A 20,912-nucleotide genomic window follows, 5' to 3' on the forward strand; every position below is an offset into this window, starting at 1 on the left:
AAGATGAAGAGGAGGAGGAAGGAGAAGATGCCGAGGGAGAAGGAGAAGAGGCAGGCGGAGGAGAGGGAGAGGTAGAAGGTATACAATTGGAAGAGGTAGAAAATGTTCCGGCAGAGCCATCAGAAGAGGAGGAGAGTCTGGAGGAAGCCTTGGAGCCCTCTCAGCTGGCCTCAGAGCTCCAGGCTGGCCCAGCGACTCCTCCTGTTTCCTCTGCAGAGCCACCCCCTCCGGCCTTGGCTCCTGCTGTGGACGCCCCGGTGACACAGGTAAACCGTCCCTGAGTTCTTCCCTACAGGACATGCGGGCGTGCTTTCTTGCCCAACAGCCTAAACAACTTATTCTACCTTAAGGAAAAGATAACTATATGCCGGACACTTTTATGTGGAAGACAAAAGATTTCAGGGCAGTCACAGTGTTAGGGAGAAAAGCCCCTGTAGGTTATTCAAAAGATTCGTTGCTGTTACAGCTGGTTGGCCGGACTTGGTTTAACGTCATTTTCCACCAATAACAACCTCAAGTTTGAGGCATTCTTTGTCTGGAGATTGAGTGTCTGTCACATATTCATAGAGAGCCAGTATCATGAAGATTAAGTCTGCTCTGAATACAGATATAAGGTATAGGGTAAGGGTATGTAATAAAAGGTGAAAAATAAAAATGATTATACTTTCAGAACTTTGCACTTTCTACAGATAATAAAGGAAGTAAACAGAGAAGCTGGGCTAGTTTATATCCCTCTTGTTTACCCTGAAGTACAACTCTATCGTTCAGTGGGCAAACAAATGAAGCCTTATTTTCTATGTATCTATCATTTGATGAAGTTATGTGTTGACAGAATTGTTTAAAAATTTTCTAAGGAAATTAGCTCATCCCAGTGATGTACCTGATTGGCTGACCTTGTATTTCTAAGATATCACTGGACAGTTTCCAAGCCTTTGTGCTGTCTGCGTGACACCGTCAGCAGGCAGGTCCTAACCTGGTGAGTTTGTGGACAATGCAGACTCATCACAAAGGGGCCCTGTTTTTGCACCTGCTTTCAAAGTGGATTGAAATGACCTATAGGAACTAAACCTCTGAGCGAGAACACAGGGATGGAAGTATAGTCTAGGCTCTACCTCCATAGGAAGCCAGGCTAAAATACTTGAAAATCTAGTATACCAGCTGCACTGAAATTGAAAGAGGGGTGGTAACCAAATGAGAGTACGATCAATGGTTGGTTTTAGAAAAGAGGTTTTGGGGGCCCACGTATGTCAAAATTAATTTTGGTCAACAGTTTGACCTTTCTCCCGTATCTGATGTTTTGTAAGTAACTTTCGTTTTAGAATTCTGTGGTCTGCCTGGCCAGGCTACCATCTTGTGAAAGACAAGCCCAGAAAAGAAGAGGGGGCGCTGCAGAGGCCACGAAGAGGGCACTGTTAGCATTTCTGCCCCTAGCGCTTGCCGAGGGTGGGGTGAACTAAAACATGCGCTAAAGCAGCACAGCACACGGAGCTACAGCTGTCAAGCCCGAAGGGAACTAAAATCGACTGCTTTTTTTCTTCTTTTCTTTTTTTACTTTTGAATATCTGTCCTGATTAAGGGGGAGGTTGTACCCACTGGCTCTCAGCAGACCACAGAGTCTGAAACTCCAGTCCCTGCAGCAGCGGACACTGCGGATCCCTTGCTTTACCCTAGTTGGTATAAAGGCCAAACCCGGAAAGCTACCACCAACCCGCCTTCCACCCCAGTGAGCGAAGGTCTGGGGCACATAGGGACTCCGGGTTCTGAGGATTCCAATGTGCAGAAGGCAGAAGTGGCAGAAGCCGCAGCCAGTGAGTGGGCAGCAGTGAGTGGTAAGGCAACTAGTTCACCTGCAGCTACTTCTCAGGTTAGTGTTGACGCTCTTGTGTCTGAATGCTTCCCTGCGCTGCCCAGGGTCCTGCCAGAAAGAAGGGCTTCCAAAGTGGCAGACAGAAACCGTGGCCTTGGGAAAATCTCAGCCACAGCTCAGCCCCAGTGCTGGCTTATTGCTCAAGCCTTATGCTGGCTTGTTTTTTTTAAAGCCTCACATAAAACAAAGAAGAAACAATTTGACTTCACTCTGCACCTGAGTGGTGACCTCACACCTGGCTTCCCAGGGGAGGGGGCTCCAGAGAGCCTGGCCCTTAGGCATGCAGTTGAAAGCTGCTTTGCCTGCTGTGACTGGCTGGTGTCCCTGTTCCCCTTTGCAAGGCCACTTATAGAATGGCTCAGCCTATTCTATGTCCTCCTTAGGCTTCTAAAGTCTAACAACCTGCTTTTGTGCCCTTCCCAGCAACCCCCAAGGAGCACGTTTGAATTGAGTTCTAAGTCTGCTCTGGAAAATAACCTGTGATTCATGGATTCTGGGAGTGTGCTGGCTACGGCTAGACAAAGACAGTCTTGGCTTGATTAATTCAGCGCTTCCTAAGCATGTGCTCCTGGGAGCAGAAAAGCACAGATTTTCTTCCATCGGATTTTTCAAAAAGGAACATTTACTTGATCTTTTTCTTTTTATAATGAAAGTTGGATGTCCATGTCTTCTTCTTAACACTGGGTTAGATGTTTGCATGGCACAGAGATTCCATAGAAGAAATCTACAATTTCTTCGCAAGGAAGAATGCTTGTGGTTACTCCATAGCCGTGAGCCATTCTTAAATGCTGTGTGGGTGTGTCGCCCAGACAAGGGGCTGTCAGACCAACACTCTCTAGTTCCGCACTCCTGGGTCATCAGGTGATTACGAACAACAAACAACATTTTCTCAAAAATCAGAAAAATACTTATTATCTTGACTGTGTCTGCTCAAGTGAACCGCCATTTCATGAGATAAAAAAAGGAAACGATTTTTGGAAAATTAAAAGTAACAGGAATTTGTGCCATATATTTATTTTCACAGATGAAAATGACAAAAATAAATGTTTAGTTTGAGTAAACATTTTGAGGTGGACTTCAGGTTTTAAAAAAATGGAGCAGACTTTGATTATTTCTAGAAAGTGTGTGGGAATTCTTACATCTTTAGTGGAAGCTGGGTGAGGAGGAGCTGATTTCTGAAGAGACCCTGTGAGGAGCACAAAATAAGGCTCTGAACCAAAATGAAAAGTCCATCTAAATGATGTTGGAAAAATTATTTGTGATAATATCAGTGAAGCTTTCTTCTTGTTTCCTCACAGGAGTTAGCAATCTGCCTAGCACTTTTGGCTTTTCTTATACTTCACTACATCTGGAGTCAAATTCAGTGCTTGATTTTTACTTTATTGGGTAGGAAATGTTTTCTTTTCCCTTGACTAACATCTCATGTAGTTTCTTTTATCATGTTTCTCTTCTGTAGGCCCAGAGATGAATTTCTCCCCAACCTTGAGGCTCAGCCACCTAAAACGAACCAAGTTTCTAGACAATACTATGGCCTCGAGTTCCCACAATGCAATCACCTCAAGGCACCTTCCTGAGGAGAATTGCTTCACTATCTAATCATGCATGGAGGGGAATCCTGACTCAGAAGTGACTCCACGGGCAATTATTCAGTAATCCAGTAACAAAGGACCTTCCAAATGGCCATTGGGGGAGGCCAGTTTCAAAAGGCTTCCACGATGCTGTGGGAATTCACTGCTCTTAAAGCCAAGGGAGGAGCAGCAAAGGACTCTGTAGGGTTTCCATAGATTAAGAAGCAGCAGTTCATCTCCTTACACCAGAGGGGCCCAGGAGGTGGCCAGATGACTCCTGTTGGGGATACATAGGCAATTCTTGGTCTGGTGGGCAGGTGGACTAGGTGACTTCTCAGTTGTCTTTGAACCTTCAGACTTTATACTGTCTTTCCTGGGAGAGGGGGTTCCCTGAGAGAAAGATGCCCTGGGTACAACAACATCAGGGAGATTGCAATCAGGTGAGATCTGAATTAGTAAAGAGCCAGAGATCAATGTTCACTTATCAGCCATGAAGAATTAGAACCAGAGAAAAGTCATAGAGTCAACAAACAGCATGTTATTTTTGAGACAGCTTTCTCAGAGTCAAGCCTTTTCTTGATTATTGTTAAGAGGTTTGCTGAAGGACTGCCATCTTACTACTTTAATAACCTTTTGAATGTTATCAGCTTAATGAATAATATTTAAAGATTCAAACCCCATGCACTTTTAGTAAATGACCCTGCTGGACCTGAGACCCAGCTCCCTGTGCCTGTAGCTCAGAAGCAATTCAGGGTGACTGGTGCTGAAAGGCCTCAGCTATTTCTGGCTTATTGACTTTTTCCCGGGTTCACATTTGACTCTTCTGGAAGCTTCTATCATGCAGTTCCTTTTTGCCTCATTAGGTGTCTGCTCAGCAAAGGCAGTGGGATCTTCGTGGATCCCTGTCATAACTCTGTGTGTGAGTGGGACCTGACCCCACTGTCTAATAATCAGCCAGAAACCTGTGCCCCTAGAATGTTCTGAGTGTCCTTATAGTCTGCTCAGGTGCTTAACTACTTCTGTCATTATTTGTGTTGAAGAGAAGTGGGAGGAAGTATTGGCCATGGACTCAGTGGGGCAAATGGGGAGAGAGAAAACTCCATGTGTTATTGGAATATTCTAATGTGGATCTGAATAATTGTCTGAAGAGTCCAGCTTACATTCTGAGAAGTCAGGTTTTGGGCTTAGTTGCCATATATCCTTGCAATACTTCTCTGAGGCTGCAGGGGGAGAGTCATGCTTCTTGTCTGCCATCCACTGAACCCATGTCATGAACACTGACATTCATGTGCCTGTCTGGTGAGATGAAGGTGAGGCAGTGGGGATGAGGTCAGGTAGGGTGAAGTGACATTCACTTTTGCAAAGAGCTGTGCTTGTGTAGTTCTTAGTGTTTGAGAAAGAGCCTTTCACATAGAGAAGGAAATCTGTGTATGATGGAGTACCAGTCTTTGATCCGTGAGAGAGGATATGGACAGATTGATACAGACCTCACCACTGATTCAGATTCCTGGCCTCTGAACTTTTTGCAGGCCTGGTTCGCCTTCACCACCTCAGAACCCAACTCACTAACTTAGTATTTGTCCAATGCAAGGTTAGCTTGTTGGGATTTCATACTTCATCATTAGTCTTCCCCTGAACATTTAGAATGTAATACAAAATTCTCTTTGATTCACTGGTGGTCTGACCTCTCTTTACTGGTCCCATGTCAGGGAATGAGGTTGCCTTAGAAACTCAGAAGCATCTCAGGCTTACTTGCTCTCCTGTGAACTCACTTCAGACCTCATCAGTGGAACTGCAAATATTTTAAGACCAATGTTCTATTTCCAGGTGTTTTCCTCATGGCAATTCACCTGTCCTTGCTTTTGCTGCCTGTGATTTCATGCAATCTCTACTGTATCGTGTACCCTCTCTCTTCACCTAATCACATAGTCAAATTATGTGTTAGAAACTCATGGCAAAAACTAGACATCAAGTCTCTCCACCAGTGGTGAATGGGGACTCTGCTTTTTGATAGACCGGAAGAGCATTGTTGCCTTCCCCACCCTCATTCTCAAAGAAAAAATAATTTCTCAGCAGGGTTTGAATTCAGCACTACATCAAATTGGATCTCATAGAAGGCCCTGGTTCCTGTTCATCCATCTGCAGGATGCACTTTGAACCCAATCACACCCCATTCCTCCCAGAAAAACCTGTTGAAAGAGGTCACAGGTCAAACTATGTAAAGCCTCTATACATTAACTAGTCTTTAGCTGCAAAATTGCCCCCTAAGTTTCCACCTTTCTAGGCCATGCCTGCTATATATTCAGTCAATGCTAAGAGAGTTTGGTGAAAATGACCTATGTGTTAATTTTTTAATTTATTTCAAAAAAATTACACCAGGCCCTAGTTAACTTCAGAAGACAGAACAACAGTAAGGTGGGGAGGACTTTGTGAGACAGGTGGGCTTCCCTTGGAAAGCAGGCCCTGTGAGCCTCATTTCCTGGAGATGCCTGGTTCAGTCTGCTTCCATTGGCTGCCCTTCCTCTTCCTGTACTACTTACATGCCAATTATACCTGGGTGCTAACACAGGGACTGCCTCCACCCCACCCCTCATCCCCACGGGCAATTGGGTATTTTATGGGGAATATGAGTGGCAATTAGATTTTTCCAGAAGTGGGAGCAGTAATGTAAACCCCTCCCTGTTCTCCTTTCTCCCTTCCCAGTGAGGTTTAACGGCCTCGTGTGGAAGAATGTGCCCAAACTATTTAATAGGAGCTGTTCAGGGAACAGGGATTTCCAAAAAAATGTCCCCCTATTTGGTGGATTAACTTGGCAGCTGCTCTAGCTGATACTTGAGCTGGACCATGGCAGCTGCCTCAAGGTCAGAAGACTACCCCATCTCCCCTCCATCCCCACGCTGCCCCCACACACTCCACAAAGAGCCAATTGCTTTGAGATAGGGACTTTGACATTAAGATTTCTACCTCTGTAAAGAACCACAACTCATATATTTCACCAGAGCATGAAGTTTTAGTTGTACAAGACCTGAAAAGCTTTACAATATTATAGCTATTTGTTGTTTTTGAGAATAGAATATCCACTTTTCACATTCTATTCTTCAAGCCTGAAAATAGACAAATAAGTTGGTCAGAAATTCTGCTAAGACTTAGGGCACTGAAAAGATCAATGAAATTAGGAAAAGGATTTAGGTCCCAGTCTTCCTGCTTCTACACCTGACTCTGGGCATTTAATTTCTCTGAGCCTCAGTTTCCTCACCAGGAAAATGAAGCAACTACTCAATGAGAAGGTTCATCTATTTATACAATGTTAGAGAGGAAAAAACTTAGTATTAACATTTTTATAAATTGTTTCAGGATGTTTAAATTGGGAGGGTTATGGACTTAGGACTGATGCATATCACTCTGAGTGACAATAATAATAGATTCTCAGTGCAATGGATAGCCCATTGCATTTTCCAAAATATATTTCGTGCCTTGAAGCTCTTACATACATCCTCATTTCCCAAACTGTTTTCAACTCTCCTCCTAGGCACTCATTTACCTGAATGTTTACACAGCTGTTATTACCCCTTTAGATGCCCATAAAAATCCATTATGACTCAACTCTGAAGTCCACCTAAAGGCATTTTTAGAACCAATTGCCCAGTAGAGCAAAGACAGAATGTACACATTAGAGACAGTCACAGAATATTAGATGCATGAAAAGATGAAAGATATGTGATTTTTAAAATTTACTTATTTTAAGTGTAAAGTTCAAGAACTTTTTATAATTATGTAGCATTGTATAGCCACTACCACAATTAAGATACAGAATATTTCTGTCACTCCAAAAAGTTCCTTGAGGTGTCTTTGCAGTTAATCTCCTCCCTACGTCCCAGCTGATGTTTTGCTTGTCATTATAGTTTTGCCAGCTCTAGAAGGTCATATAAATGAAAAGATACATTCTGTAGACTTTGGTGACTGGCTTTTTCACTCAGCATAATGCTTTTGAGATTCATCCATTTTGTTGCATGTATCAGTAGCTCATTTCTTTTTATTCCGAGCAGTATTCCATCTTATCGATATACAATTCATCTATTCATCCCTTGATAGATGGTTGCTGTGTTGTTAGCAGTTTGGGCTATTTATAGATAAAGCTTCTATGAACATTCACATATAGGTCTTTATGAATGTGTCTTTTCATTTCTCTTGAGTAAATACCTAGGAGTGGAATTGCTGGATTATGTGGTAAATTCATGGTTAACTTCCTAAGAAAGTGTCCAGCTTTTCCACAGTGGCTATTCAATTTTGTGTTTCTACCAGCAATGAAAGAGAGTTCTGGTTACTCCACATCTTAGACAGAACTTGGATTGTGTTAATCTTTTACATTTTTGCCATTCTAATGGATGTGTATGGTATTTTCTTGTTTTAATTTGCATTTTCCAGATGACTGATGATGTTTAACATCTTTTCATGTGCTTCTTAGTCATTCTTATATTTACTTTGATGAAGTATTTGTTCCCATATTTTGCTGACTTTTTATTGAGTTGCTTATCCTCTTAGAGAGTTATAAAGTTCTTTATGTGTTTTGGATAAAACTCCATTATCAGACATATTTTGCAAATATTTTCTCCCAGTCTATGGCTCGCTTTTTCATTTTCTTAACAATGTATTTTGAAGATCAAACATTTTTAGTTTTATGAAGTCCAACTTGTCATTTTTCGCCCTTATGATATGTGCATTTTGTGTCCTATTTAAAAGATCATTGCTTAACTCAGAACCAAAAGATCTTCTCTTGTTTTCTTCTAGAATTTTTTATAGTTTTAGATCTTAAATTAGATCTAAGATAATGTTAAGTTAACTTTTGTATATGTGAGGTAAATAAAGATTTTTAGTTTTTGTGTTTGTTTGTTTTCCATATAGATATTCTTTTGTTTCAGCACTATTTATTGAAAAGACTGTCCTTTCCTCAGAGAATTACCTTGATGACTGTAGAAATTCAAATGACCATATTGTATGGGTCTACTTCTTGATGCTCTGTTTTGTACTATTGGTCTGTATGTTTGTTCATCTACCAGTATCACACTGGCTTGATTATTAGAGCTTTATAGAAGTCTCCAGAACAGGTAATGTAAGTCCTCCACTTTATTGGTTTTATTAGGGTTTGTTGTTTTGTTTTGTCCTACTTTTGATCTATTTTATATTGCATTCATTTTTGCTCTTTATTTTCATCCTTATGCTTAATTTGAGTTTCATTTTTCTCCTCTTTCTAGTTTCTTAGGGTTAAAGCTTGGATTATTGATTTAAAATCTTTCCTTTTTTCTAATAAAAGCATTTAATGCTATAAATTTTTTTCTAATCACTGTTTAGATCATCCCACAAGATTAGATATGTTGTATTTTTGTTTAATTCACAATATTTCTAATTTACCTTTTGGGTTCTTCTTTGACCTCTGGCTTATCTATATGAGTAATGTTTAATTTCTAGACATTGGGAGATTTTCTAGATATCTTTTTAATTTCTAGTTTGATTCTGTTGTGGAGGAAAAATATTCTTTATATGATTCCAATCCTTTTCAATTTATTAAGATTTGCTTAATGGCCCAAAATATGACCTAACTTGGTGAATGTTCCATGTGCAGTTGAAAACATTGTATTTTCTGTTGTGTTGGGTGGAGTGTTCTACAAATATCAATTAGGCCAGTTGATTTGAAGTGGTGTTCATCTATTATAACCTTATGGATTTAAAAAAATATATATCTTTATTGATTTCAGAGAGAGAGATAGAAACATCTTTCTATGATGAGAGAGTCATCATTGATCTGCTGCCTCCTACAAGCCCCGCACTGGGGATCGAGCCCGCAACCTGGGCATGTACCCTGACCAGAAATCGAGCCATGATCTCCTGGATCTTAGGTCAGTGCTCAACCACTGAGCCACACCTGGTCAGGCACCTTACTGCTTTTTAATTAACTTGTTTTATCAATTGCTGAGAGAGGAATTTTGAAATCTCTGACTATAATTGTGGATTTGTCTATTTATCTTTTAACTTCTATCACTTTTGAAACTCTGTTTAGACATATTCACATTTAGCATTGTCATATCTTCTTGAAGAATTTATGCCAAGGTAAGTGTTAAGAAAAGATAACTTCTTTTCTATCTTTCCTCTTTTTCTTTCTGCCTTCTTGAATGACTAATAAGAGGATCCTCATTCACTACCTTTGAAGGTAGCTTAGAAAAGATAGGGGGCAGGTGGGAAGGAGCCTGGAGGAGGTAGGTGCTGACAGCCCTTAGGGCATTCCAAATGGCTGGCCATAGGGAAGGTCTCATGGCCTAAATCCAACAAGCCTGCCTCCCCTTCCCCCTTCAGCCATGCACAAGGCCAAATATAGCAAGGCCAGGATGACTGAGGTTCCTGATGCTTTTAAGTGACTAGACTGAATTTTACAGTCTGGTGATTAGTTGTCACTGGTCTGTGGGTCCCTATTTTTAGTTTTGATGTAAATTGCTTTATGAGCTAAAGTTTCTGCATTTTCATGACACACCTATGCCCTAGTTCACTCGTCGTCCTGTCTAAACCATTTCCCACAGAGGTCACTCTGTCATGGGCCAGGGACTTCCAGCACCAGGCTTGTTCTCTCAGTGAGGAAGGCCCAAGGTTCCTAATCCAAGAAGGTGCAGATTGTCCCTTCTGTCCTGAGTGTTCCTCTCTACATAGCACGAGCTCATAGACAGAGCCTGAGGAACAGTGTGGGTCACCCACACCTGTGTGCTCTTCATTCTGAAACAGCAGAAGGATGTGTGGGGGTCAAGGCCCGTATGGAAAATGTCACCCAAAAAAATAGCCCATGGTCATCTTAGTTCCCAACCCAGGCTCTATAAAGGTACTTCCAGAGGAAAATTAAAAAAAAACAAAAAACTTCTGAGAAAGAAAGGAAGAAAGAAAAAAAAAAAAGGAAAGGAAAGGAAAGAAGGAAAAAGAAAGACCTATGATTTAAATGGTGCAAAAGACTGGCAGGAGCAAAGAGTCTTGTCTTTTCTTGACACCCAGGCTTTATTTCTTAGGCTCTCAAAAACAAATATGTGTCCCCAGACCTGAGACCTTATCAAATTTTTCATCATCCCAAGATTTAGTCTCCTTGAAAATATTCCTATTTTCTCTAAATCGGAATGAACAATACGCCAAAGCATCCCTGGGGAGCCCTGTGTCTCCACAAGGTGTTACACACAGAAAAAATAAAACCATTTTCAGGCAAATAACCTTTGAGACCAAATCATTGACTGATTTCAGGGGCAAACATCAACTTCAGCTGCCACTAGAGACTGAGAGGTGAGAGATACCTGAGGCTGGAGGGCTGGAAGGCTTCTTTGCTGAGCAAGATTAATTTCACAAGTTATTATAGAACATTTCAAAAAATTAAGCAGGAGATCAAAAACATGATTTCCCATGAGCGTGACTGTTGGTCCTGTGTTTTTTGAAATGATTTATTTAATTTTCCAGAACAAACAGAAATAAATGAAAATGTAACTATGTTCTCTAAATTTAATTGAGGGATTCAGTGTGTCGAATTATTTTCTAACAGAAATCCCTACTGAGAGAGATTGAATTAGGAGATTCAAGCTTAGAAACCACTGATAAGCCCTGTGTCCTGACTGTGCTGGAATTTCAAAGCTTAGTAAAAATAGAAGACTGATCAGTGGTCAGGACTGGCCTGCATTTACTGCTTCACATTGTCCAGAATTTAATAATCCTTGAAATTACAAGACGTTATAATAATGAAATGCAGGCATTTTTACATAGGAACAAATTATAGAAGAGAGTAAGGTTTTTCTTAAACAACTAAGCTTTAGTGAGGCCATTCCATTAACATTATTAATGCTTTTTCATTTGTATCCTACAACTGCAATTTTCTTTTTCTGGGCTTATTTTTTTTTCCTGCTGGAAAAGTGACATCCTAATAATTGTCAATTTGGGACTTTTGTAGAATGACAAAAAAATATATATCTATATTAAAACTGTAGGCTAAACATCTCAGGACCAAATAGCATCCTTAGTAAATGTCACTTTAATAAGAAGCTAAATGAATGTATCCATTCCAAAGAGGAAAATATAATATAAATTGTGTGTGAGCAATGTAATGAATTCATTTCCCCTGGCAACCTGTGTCTACAGCTCTACAATTCCATGAAAACAGTAACGCAGGCACCAGGGAGAAATCTCTGGGGAAGTTGTTATGACATAGCTAGTTGAGTTTTGCTTCCTGTGTTTTTAAATTGTTTATTATTCTCATTTAACCTAAGACCTGTGCTAGTGTTGTACATCCTGTGGATTTTTTCCTGTCTTTATTTATGTATCTCAGTGACTTCCATGAAATGCCTTTGTTTCCACTATAGCCCACAAAGGGAAGGATTAATCCACCATCATGTTAATGCACCTAAAAAACCAATTCCACGTGGCAATGGCTGTAACTAATGTGTGTATACTGCTTTATCATTTACAGTCTTTCATAGAGATTCTCTCACTTAAACCTCCCAATAACTGTATATAAGGAATTGTTAAACTTCCCTATCTTATATTGAGGGATCACAGAGGATAAGTGACTTGCTCAAGATCACAGAGCAGTTGGAGCTTGGTGCCCAATGATCCCTCATCTTTCCCCATGGAGCGTGTGCAGTACAATAGAGGCCAAGCCCACATCTAGGAAAAGTGAGTGAACCCCCACTTCAGCTGGGCTGATGTGACTGAAGCAAAAATAGTGTGACTAAGGGTTCCCCTGCTTGGACACACCACCCATGACACCTTGGCACAGCCTCCACAGGACAGTGGCCGCTTCTGGCCTCTACTGCTTGCAGGGATGTGGCTGTCCATTGCAAATGAGAGCATTCCTATCCTGTAGTGGCACCCCATGCTGCTGACCAATCTGTCTCTCTCGCTGGCTTCCAGTGCTGGAGTTGGCCATTCCCTGAGTCTCATCTGCTCAGCAGCTCTAGCTGCCCTTTTTCTCTTTGGATTTGTGGTTCTATTAACAATTCTCAGCACTTTATCCTTAGAATTATTTGGAGCAAGTTCTTCAGCCTTTCTGAGTCTGTTTTCTCATCTGCCAATTGGGTGTAATAATTTCACCCTCCCATAGCTCTTGAGAACCTGTCTGGCCTATTTGTCTAACATAAGGCAAAGAAGCCCTTGACTGAAGAATCAATGATCTGATTAGCAGTTCTTTGTGATTCAGTTCTCCTTTCAGAAATGGTGAGAACACGCACACACTCTATACTGGACACACAATCGTCAGGTCCATAGCTGAGAGAACAGCTGGCTTTAAGTTTTTGCTAGGCTGTGACACACCCGTTTTACCTTCTTCCTGCTCCCCGCCTGACCCCATCAAGTCCTAGATGCCATGCTTGAAACAAAACAAGCAGAATACACCGTACATCTTCCGGGTTAAGAAAAAGTGAGCGAGCTTAATTTCTTCTTGTTTCATAGGCCTAAGGAAATTACTCTGGTTTCAGATCTTCCCTTAGCAAGAAGGAAGCAGCTAATGGCAACGGAGCCCCCAAATCAACTCCCTTCACCCATTCCTTCAATCACTCTGTGTATAGCTGAAAATCCCCCCAAGAAAAAAATGCTTCTTAGTGAGTGTTTTCCTTCCAGAGCTCCTTTGGGCTCCTTTGGCAGGGGTGGGGGCTAGGGGATGTACTTATTTCCTTCTTCCTCTAGCTTTCATGGAGAGCGTGCTATATTTTCACGGTTCTTTGCTTCATTCCTAACATATCTTGGTTGCTCCGCTGCTAAGCAGAAATGTCTGCATTCCTGTGAGAGAAATGCCCACGATGGCAGACCTGCCTGACATTTTCCAGGGCTTAGACCCTTGCCTGTGAGTCACAGATCTGCCTCAGTTACTTCTCAGGCATAATGACTGGCCTAGGCTCTTGGCTGTACTCTCATTTCCAGTCCAGAATCCATAATGCATAAGCTATCCAAAGGCCTGAGGTTCAGGAATGCTAAGTAGTGGGGCAGGCCAATGCTTGGGTTTAGTCTTTCTGAATAAACATTCTTAACATGACCTCAGTGTTCCTACTCACACCTGTTTCCAGCATCTGGCTTTGATTCTCTGACCCAGCCTAGCAGGTGCAGGGTAGACACAGGTGCTTGCCCACTCAGCAGCCTCAAGTCTAGCCTGACCCCTCCTATCCAGATTCCTCTACGGTAATGTATTTTGTTATAGACAGGCAAGGGTTCTTCTGAATAGGCCTAGAAAGATTGGCATTTCACATTGCAGTGGTCACCAGATCCTGCTGTCGAGTTGCATTTGTGATTGACACAGCAGCAGAGAGGAGATGGAGGCCCAAGTGTGGGGGCCTAGACACAAATTTCCTCACTGTCCCTAGCATCCCATCAATGGCCTGGCATAGTGGCTAACGTGTCCACAACAGTGTTCCCTCAGAATAAGACATGGACATTTCTAGGCAAAATGTTATCTTGCAGGAGTAAACATCAAGCCATTGTCACCCATTAATATATTACTTGCAGTTCAGTTCATCACATCAGTTACTATCACTTGGATAAGCCTGAGGGAATGGGACATAAGACATAAATTTCAATGGATCAGGATCATGGGTGATGTAGGGGGATGATCATTTGGGGAAAGGCCGAGACTGGCACTTCATGGAACCCTAAAAATCTTAGGGGTAGCCTGAAGGCACTGGTTACTGATAAAATGACCTGGCAGAGCTCACTCTTTTACTTTGGGTCAGCCAAAAAATAATAACAACTCCCCTCCTAAATGTGGCTACCCAGACATGTTCAGTCAGTGGAGTATGTGGTGCGAGATCCATTCAGATAAAAGGGGCTACAGGTACTGCCCCCAAGCCAAAGCAAGAACATGTTCACCAAACTGCACCCAGTTATATCCCCTATGCTAGGTGCCTAATTGAACACTGAAGGCAGTTTCATGCTTTGATTTTCAAGAATCTTGTCAAAAGAAGCATGTTGTTTTTTTAAAAAAATCATCACATTTAGCATAAAAATCAAGCTAAATATTCCACTGAGCATTTTATTCTCTTTCCTTTGACACCTTCCTACTAAAAACTGGCTTTTTGTTAAGAGTAACTAGCTGGTATGCCCTTGGAGACTAAGAAGGTAACATTAATGAGAAAGCAGGTCAAGTCAAAGAAAATGTTGATAGAAGCATAAATACAAGATACAGTTTGCTTTCCTCTTAACTCTGCTCTGAGCATAGCAACTGTACAAGCACAATGATAAGTAGCCACTGAAACCAGCCTCGCATGAGGAGGCGAAAGGGAGGACTGGTCCTGCGGACAGCAGGAGAGAGCACACGCAGTCTGAGGGGCAGCACTGCTTAGCGCGCCGTACAGGTTCTTTCTGGGTTGTTACATTTCCGTTTTGTCAAGAGAACCTACAAATCCAGATTTTAATGTGACGTCTCCTAATTTTTAAAAAAATTAATTGTGGTAAAAAAATGCGTAACATAAAAATTACCATCTTAACAATTTCTAAATGACAGTTCAGTGTTGTTAAGTGCATTCGCATTGTTGCGCAGCCAATCCCCAGAACTTCCTCACGCTGCAAAACTGCAACTCTGTACCCATGAAAGAACTCCCCAGTGCCCGCTACCCCAGCCACTGGCAATCACAACTCTACTTTCTGTTTCTATGAGTTTGACTACTTTAAATACCTCATACAAGTGGAATTATACAGTATTTGCCTTTTTCTGATGGGCTTATTTCATTTATCCTAATGTCCTCAAGGTTCGTCCACGTTGCATTTGTCAGAATTTCCTTTCTTTTTAAGGCTGAGTAATATTCCATTACATGTATATGCCACCTTTTGTTTATTCATCCAGTGATGGACACTTGGGTTGCTTCTACCTCTTAACTACTGTGAATAGGGCTGCTGTAACCATGAGTGTACAAATATCTGTGAGTCTCTGCTTTCATTTCTTTTGGGCATATAACCAAAAATGGAATTGCTGGCTGATATGGTCATTCCATGTTTAATTTTTTGAGGAACCACCATACTATTTTCCACACACAGCTACACCATTTTACATTCCCACCAACAGCAAAAGAGTTTCTTTTTCTCCATATCCTTGCCCCTGATTTTAAAAATATTTTTCACCTAAAGATACTCTGGATAACCTCTGCTCTTGGCCCCCACTCGGGCACTGGCCTTTCTTCCCTGAAAGATAGCTTATCTGAAAGATAAGGTACATATTGTCTGGAGGAAAATCTAATAACTGACTGAGAACATGAGGGTGTGAAAGCAGCAAACCCAAACTGTTTAATATCAAGTTTTAAAGGCTGTAGAGTATTAGTAACTAAAACATTTAAAATGAGAGATAGATTTTAAACTTGGGTACAGAAAAGCACAGAAATATAGAGAAATTCCAAAAGCAGTCCCAAATAGTTTGTTAGCAACCAGTTGCTTCACGAAGACTATATCCCTCTGCAGAAAATACCTGACCCAACTAGATATTTTAAAACAGCTGTCAGGGTAGTTTTTCTAGGTTAGAAATTGTCTTCAAGGAAAAAAGGCTACAAAATGGACCCAATGGTCTGTTCCTCTAGGCATACTTCACTCTCCACTCATATAAAATGGTTAGAAAAAAGTATTTTACAGATCAGTGATATGCCCAGATTACTTGTTTCTTTTTTTAGGATTTGTAAGAGTAAGGTGACTATGGTGGGGAGGAGAGGAATTTGATGTGCACAAATAGGCACAGGATTCTGTCAAGATGATGTTCATTCTACCTCCAAGAACATTGAGTTAGCCAACCCATTACCAGCAGAATCCAACAGCAGCCTTTTTGTAAAAGCCCAATTGCACTTGATGTCTCAACTGTTCCTTCGTAGAAAACCGCATGTTTCAGTTTTATTCTACTGTGGCTAATATGATTTCATCATATTAGGGAGCAACATGGTTTTGGGAGAGATAATCCCAAAGCCATAAGGACTTGGGATAATTTTATTGAACTTGAAACACTACCCCAAAACATGTATTTAGGGTAAAATCAGGTAAAGTGCAGGACAAACATTCATTTTTCACTGGAAAGTATTTTGAGTGGCAACGAAACTACATATGTATCCAATATCCAAGTTCTGCTTTGCTTGTGCCAGGTATTCATTCATTTAGCAGCTTCATAAAATCACCCGAGCACCTGATTGAATGCATGTGCCTACCTCATTGCTTTGAAATCAGTGGCATTCTAATCCAGTGGGATAATCTAAGTCATCAGAATGTGTCAGCCTGTCTTTGGTAGTTCTCCTAGGAAGACCTGTGTTTGTCATGGTCCCTTTATATGTAAGGAGTTTGAGTTTATACCTCAAATTGCATCTCAACAGGACTTCTTTATAATTGTCCCTCATTTTACCAAGTTATATTTTAAACTCAAAACGACATAAGTACCTAAATTTCATTTATAGATGAGATTGAACAACTACTTCAAAATTACAACTTGTATCTGTCAGGTATCTATAAAAGATAAATGTCTTTTATAGTGGTATCTATATAAAAGACAGGTACCTTTTTAGAAATATTGATGCTATTAGATTTATGGCCTTAAAAAAGTCCTTTCATTCATGATTTGCTCAAAAATAAGACTGCATTTTTAACAAAAATTATACTATATATATTCACAACCTAGTGGAAATTCTTACTTTAGCAGTGGAGACGTTATAGTAATATGTCCTACCATGTCATGTGATGTAGCAATGTCATTTAAAACAGGATTTTATTTATTTTGAACACTTTTCTAAATCCAAATTCCCATTAGTTTCAAGGCAACTTTCATTTCAGTAAATAATGTACAAGTGGCCTTTTTTTAAAAAAAAAAAGTAAAATAGCCTGAACTCTTTCCCAAGAACTTCCCACTGCATGCATTACTGTTGCCCCTTTTTAGATCATGAGTGTTAATTACTTTCATGGCTCTTGACCATAGTCAAGATAACCTGAGCTTGCTTCCCATCCCTAATAATAATTATGTCCTATATAATTATTATTATGATGATCCTTTCTCCCCAGTAGAAAAGTGGCTGGACCATCCCCAAAAGAACTAGCCTCTTCTTCCTCTGACTCAGATTTTCTTCTGTTGCAGATTGGATTTGAGGACCCTTCCCTCCAGGGACAGGCTGTGGCTTCAGGGAGTGGGACTGGAGCTGATTCTGAGCCAGCTCGCCATGTCTTCTCTTTTTCATGGTTGAACTCCCTGAATGAATGATGTTCATTCCAACTGCTGCCCCCGTCTGCCTGGCTGAAACTCACACAGGCAGCAGGGAACCTAGATGAAATTAATACGATGCAGATGATAAAAGGGACCTCTGAACAAGATTTCTGCAAAAAAATAAAATCTTTAATTCCAGATGATTTATGTAATGTATTAAGGGGAAACAGTTGCAGAAAGCACTGGAAAAAAAGAAACTTGATCTTATGCAAATCTTTTATTGTGTGGGAAACATGAAGGATGTGTAAGTGTGGTATGTGTGAGTTCGTGTCAGTAACAAGTGGTAAGTGTTGGAAAAAGTGGGCACTACACTCTCATCTCTGATAAGCACTAGCTTTTGTTATTCTATCATAGTAGCTCTTATTCTCTTTCCTTATTAACAATGTGGATGGTCAGTGAAATTCAGTATTAATTCAGAAGTGACTGATTTATCAACATGTGGACAAAGGGTAAATCATTGACCAAAGGTATGTAATGTTTCACAAAGGTTTCCTCTTTTCTGTAATATATGTCGCTGGATGTATATCTAGAAATGTTCTTTGGCTCTGGTGACACTTTCATAGTCTAGAAGTCTAAAGGGCTAGGACATTTCCTGTGACATTTTCTAATCTCAGTTTTAAATATGCAGATAGCAGGCACTTTAATTGAAAAAATAAAAAACTTTTCAACAGGAACTGTCTACTTTCTCATGTATCCTCTGAGATACAGCCGCATGTGTTTAAATATATATACATACACAATACATTATATATGTATATATATTTAAATCATGTTTTATTTGTCCCACCATAATGCCTCCTTCAGAACATAAGTACAGCTTTACTCTGTATGAACCCTTAAATAAATGCTGTTTTTAACAACTTAGTCTTATAATGATTTATTCAGTGTTTCATTTTATCTTATTAATCCATTAGTCAAGTGTATTTAAAGAGTCCCAAGGGAAGAAGCATTTTCATATATCCAAATTAATTTTGAGGTATTAAACATTCAATTGAATTTTTAAAGTTGTAACTAAACTACCAAAGGTGAATGCACTGTAAAACTAATTAGACATGTTTGAATTTAGAAGTGAATAGAGATAGTTTATATTCCTAAGAATTACAGTGATTAGGGTTGGAGTAGACATAAATGAGGAGGCTATTTGTGGAGTTATTAAAGTCAAAATATTCTTTATAAAAATTTTCTCAAGGGCCATTTTATAGCAACTAAATTTAGTTGTTTTAAGTGGAGAGGCTATCAAGTTTCTCCTGTGAGAAGTAGGCATTGGAAAATAGCTTAGAAAAAATATTTTATGGTAGCAAAATAATAGCTGAATGATGTACGAAACTTTCTCATAGGAAAAAAAATGCAGCATTTGGCCCTATAGTTTGGAAAAATGCCCTTCCTCAACCTTTCTCTTTTCCTCCTTCCCAATTCTCCCCAATTAGTTTACATCTTATAGTTAATCAGGGTTAAATGTTATTTCCATTATGAATTGATCTTCCATGTATTGAATTAACAAGTCTTAGAGCTGGGAGCAACTTCTCAAATTATTTAACTCAATCTCAGAGGAGTAATCTGAGATACAGAGATGAGCCCAGGGAGATTCCAGGATCTGTGTAAGCCATTGACTTATGTTTGTATTTGTAGTAGGAAAAAATGCAAGGGATTTTGTTTTTTCTTGTGTTTAAATCAGTTTGGAGGAAGCCAGTAGCTGAACAGGAAAAATCACTGAAGAGGAAAAATAAAGTCATGATTACCTTTGCAGCATTTATTAAAAATATAACTATTGAACATTCTCTTACACAGCCGAATTGACCAAGGATTGTAAGGATGTTTTATTACTGAAACATTTACAAGGAAAAGTTGATTCAAAGAGCTTACATGTTTTCTCTTACCCACTCAAGAAAATGGCATTCTCTTTGGTTCAGACCACAACAAAGTCAATTGGGTGACTTCTATCTGCTTCTTCAAAACGTTTCCTCCTGGGTTTTAAACACCTTTAAAGACACCTAGAAATGGAAACTAAAAGTAGACAATGCAAATACCATTTTGTTGCTATTGCTGTGCATGAATACACTTTGTGCATGCTAATTTAGGGGACAGGCGCTCTCGCTGGACATCCTCTACGTTTCAAGCTATATAAAAATAAACAAATGGTATCAGAGCCACGCTATGGTGCAGAATACTGTATTTTTATTTTTTATTTTTGTGCTAAATGCAGAATCTTTTTGGCCAAACGCACCGTTTCATTTCCCAGCCATGTCCATTAGTTTCCTGTTGATGCGAGCTTGCTCCGCTAACTTCTCGGCCTCGGCCATTGCCAAGGTTTCTCGGAGGAGGTGGAAGGTGAGATCCAGCGAGAGGAGCGGCGAATCCAACCGCCTCTCCCTTTCCGGTGCCTCCTGGCTGCCGCCGAGGGCGCTCTCGGCGCCGCGCGCCGCCGGGTCCGCAGGGCTGTCGAGCCGGCGCGGGGGCAGCGACCGCAGCTGCCTCAACCCGCGGAAAAAGTTGGCGGCGACCTCGTTGGGCGAAAGGCGGCTGTCGCTGCGGCGCGACAGGGGCGAGGAGGCTAGCCAGAGCGCAACAGCGGGGCTCTTATTGAGGTTACCCTGGCGGAGGAAGTCTTCTTCCCCCGTGCGGAGCAAGGCCGGCTCAGCCTGCGGCTGCAGCGGCTTCAGCGGCTGCAGGGGCTTCAGCGGCTGCAGGGGCTGCAGGGGCCGCAGGGGCTGCAGCGGCTTCAGCGGCTGCAGGGACCGCAGGGGCCGCAGGGGCTGCAGGGGTTGCAGGGGTTGCAGCGGCGGCTGGAAGAAATCCCGGGGTTGGGGGAGTTGCGGAGCCTGCCGGGCGCCCGGGACAGGCCCCCGCATGAGGAGGGCCCTGCATGGCGGGCAGGGCAGGAGAGCCACGAGCAGGACGCCCGCGGACATGAGCAGCGGCAGTCTCATGTTAGGGGCGCTAAGAGAAGGAAAGAGAGAAAGAGTTGGTCAGAGTTTAGCTCAACTAGGGGGTGCGCTTGGGGGAGTGTGTTTGTGGGGGATCTTCCCGCCGGGCAGCTTAGACGTGGCTCGGGGCTCGGGCGGGCGCTGTCCGCAGTGCTGAAGCTCCAGAACTGGGACTGACGGAGCAGGAAAACGGACGCCTGCGGGGCTCCGCGCCGGAGCTCAGCCCCTCGCCAGGCTGGAGTGACCCTTCTCCTTCCAAGACCCCCCCCTCCCGAAGGGACTGGTTCTGAATCCCCTTTCCAGGGATTCCTGAAACTGATCTCTCGAGCTCTAGAGAG

General features: G+C 41.5%; 2 protein-coding genes across 8 annotated transcripts in view; one reads left to right on the forward strand and one right to left on the reverse strand.

Annotated features, from left to right (window-relative positions):
• TRIM55 (tripartite motif containing 55) overlaps window positions 1–18,513 on the forward strand; it is a 40,175-nt gene extending 21,662 nt beyond the window's left edge. Inside the window, exons 8-11 of one of the 6 annotated variants that reach the window (XM_081117261.1) lie at window positions 1–266; window positions 1,577–1,829; window positions 3,166–3,253; window positions 17,525–18,507. In XM_081117261.1, coding sequence (XP_080973387.1) covers window positions 1–266; window positions 1,577–1,829; window positions 3,166–3,253; window positions 17,525–17,630 — 713 coding nt within the window. In that variant the 3' untranslated portion in view covers window positions 17,631–18,507. Of the gene's footprint in view, window positions 267–1,576; window positions 1,865–3,165; window positions 3,254–3,323; window positions 5,107–17,524 lie in introns of those variants that run through there. The other 5 variants (XM_081117257.1, XM_081117256.1, XM_081117259.1 and 2 more) reach the window with 5 other exon arrangements.
• Window positions 18,514–19,376: 863 nt separating this feature from the next.
• The window catches only part of CRH (corticotropin releasing hormone), a 139,323-nt gene continuing 137,787 nt past the window's right edge, over window positions 19,377–20,912 (reverse strand). The window contains exon 2 of one of the 2 annotated variants that reach the window (XM_081117263.1): window positions 19,377–20,587. In XM_081117263.1, the coding sequence (XP_080973389.1) occupies window positions 19,879–20,577 (699 nt within the window). In that variant the 5' untranslated portion in view covers window positions 20,578–20,587 and the 3' untranslated portion in view covers window positions 19,377–19,878. The remainder of the gene's footprint in view (window positions 20,588–20,912) is intronic. The other variant, XM_081117262.1, reaches the window with a different exon arrangement.

Source organism: Miniopterus schreibersii (genome assembly GCF_964146895.1).
Source record: "Miniopterus schreibersii genome assembly, chromosome: 17".
Taxonomy (NCBI): domain Eukaryota; kingdom Metazoa; phylum Chordata; class Mammalia; order Chiroptera; family Miniopteridae; genus Miniopterus; species Miniopterus schreibersii.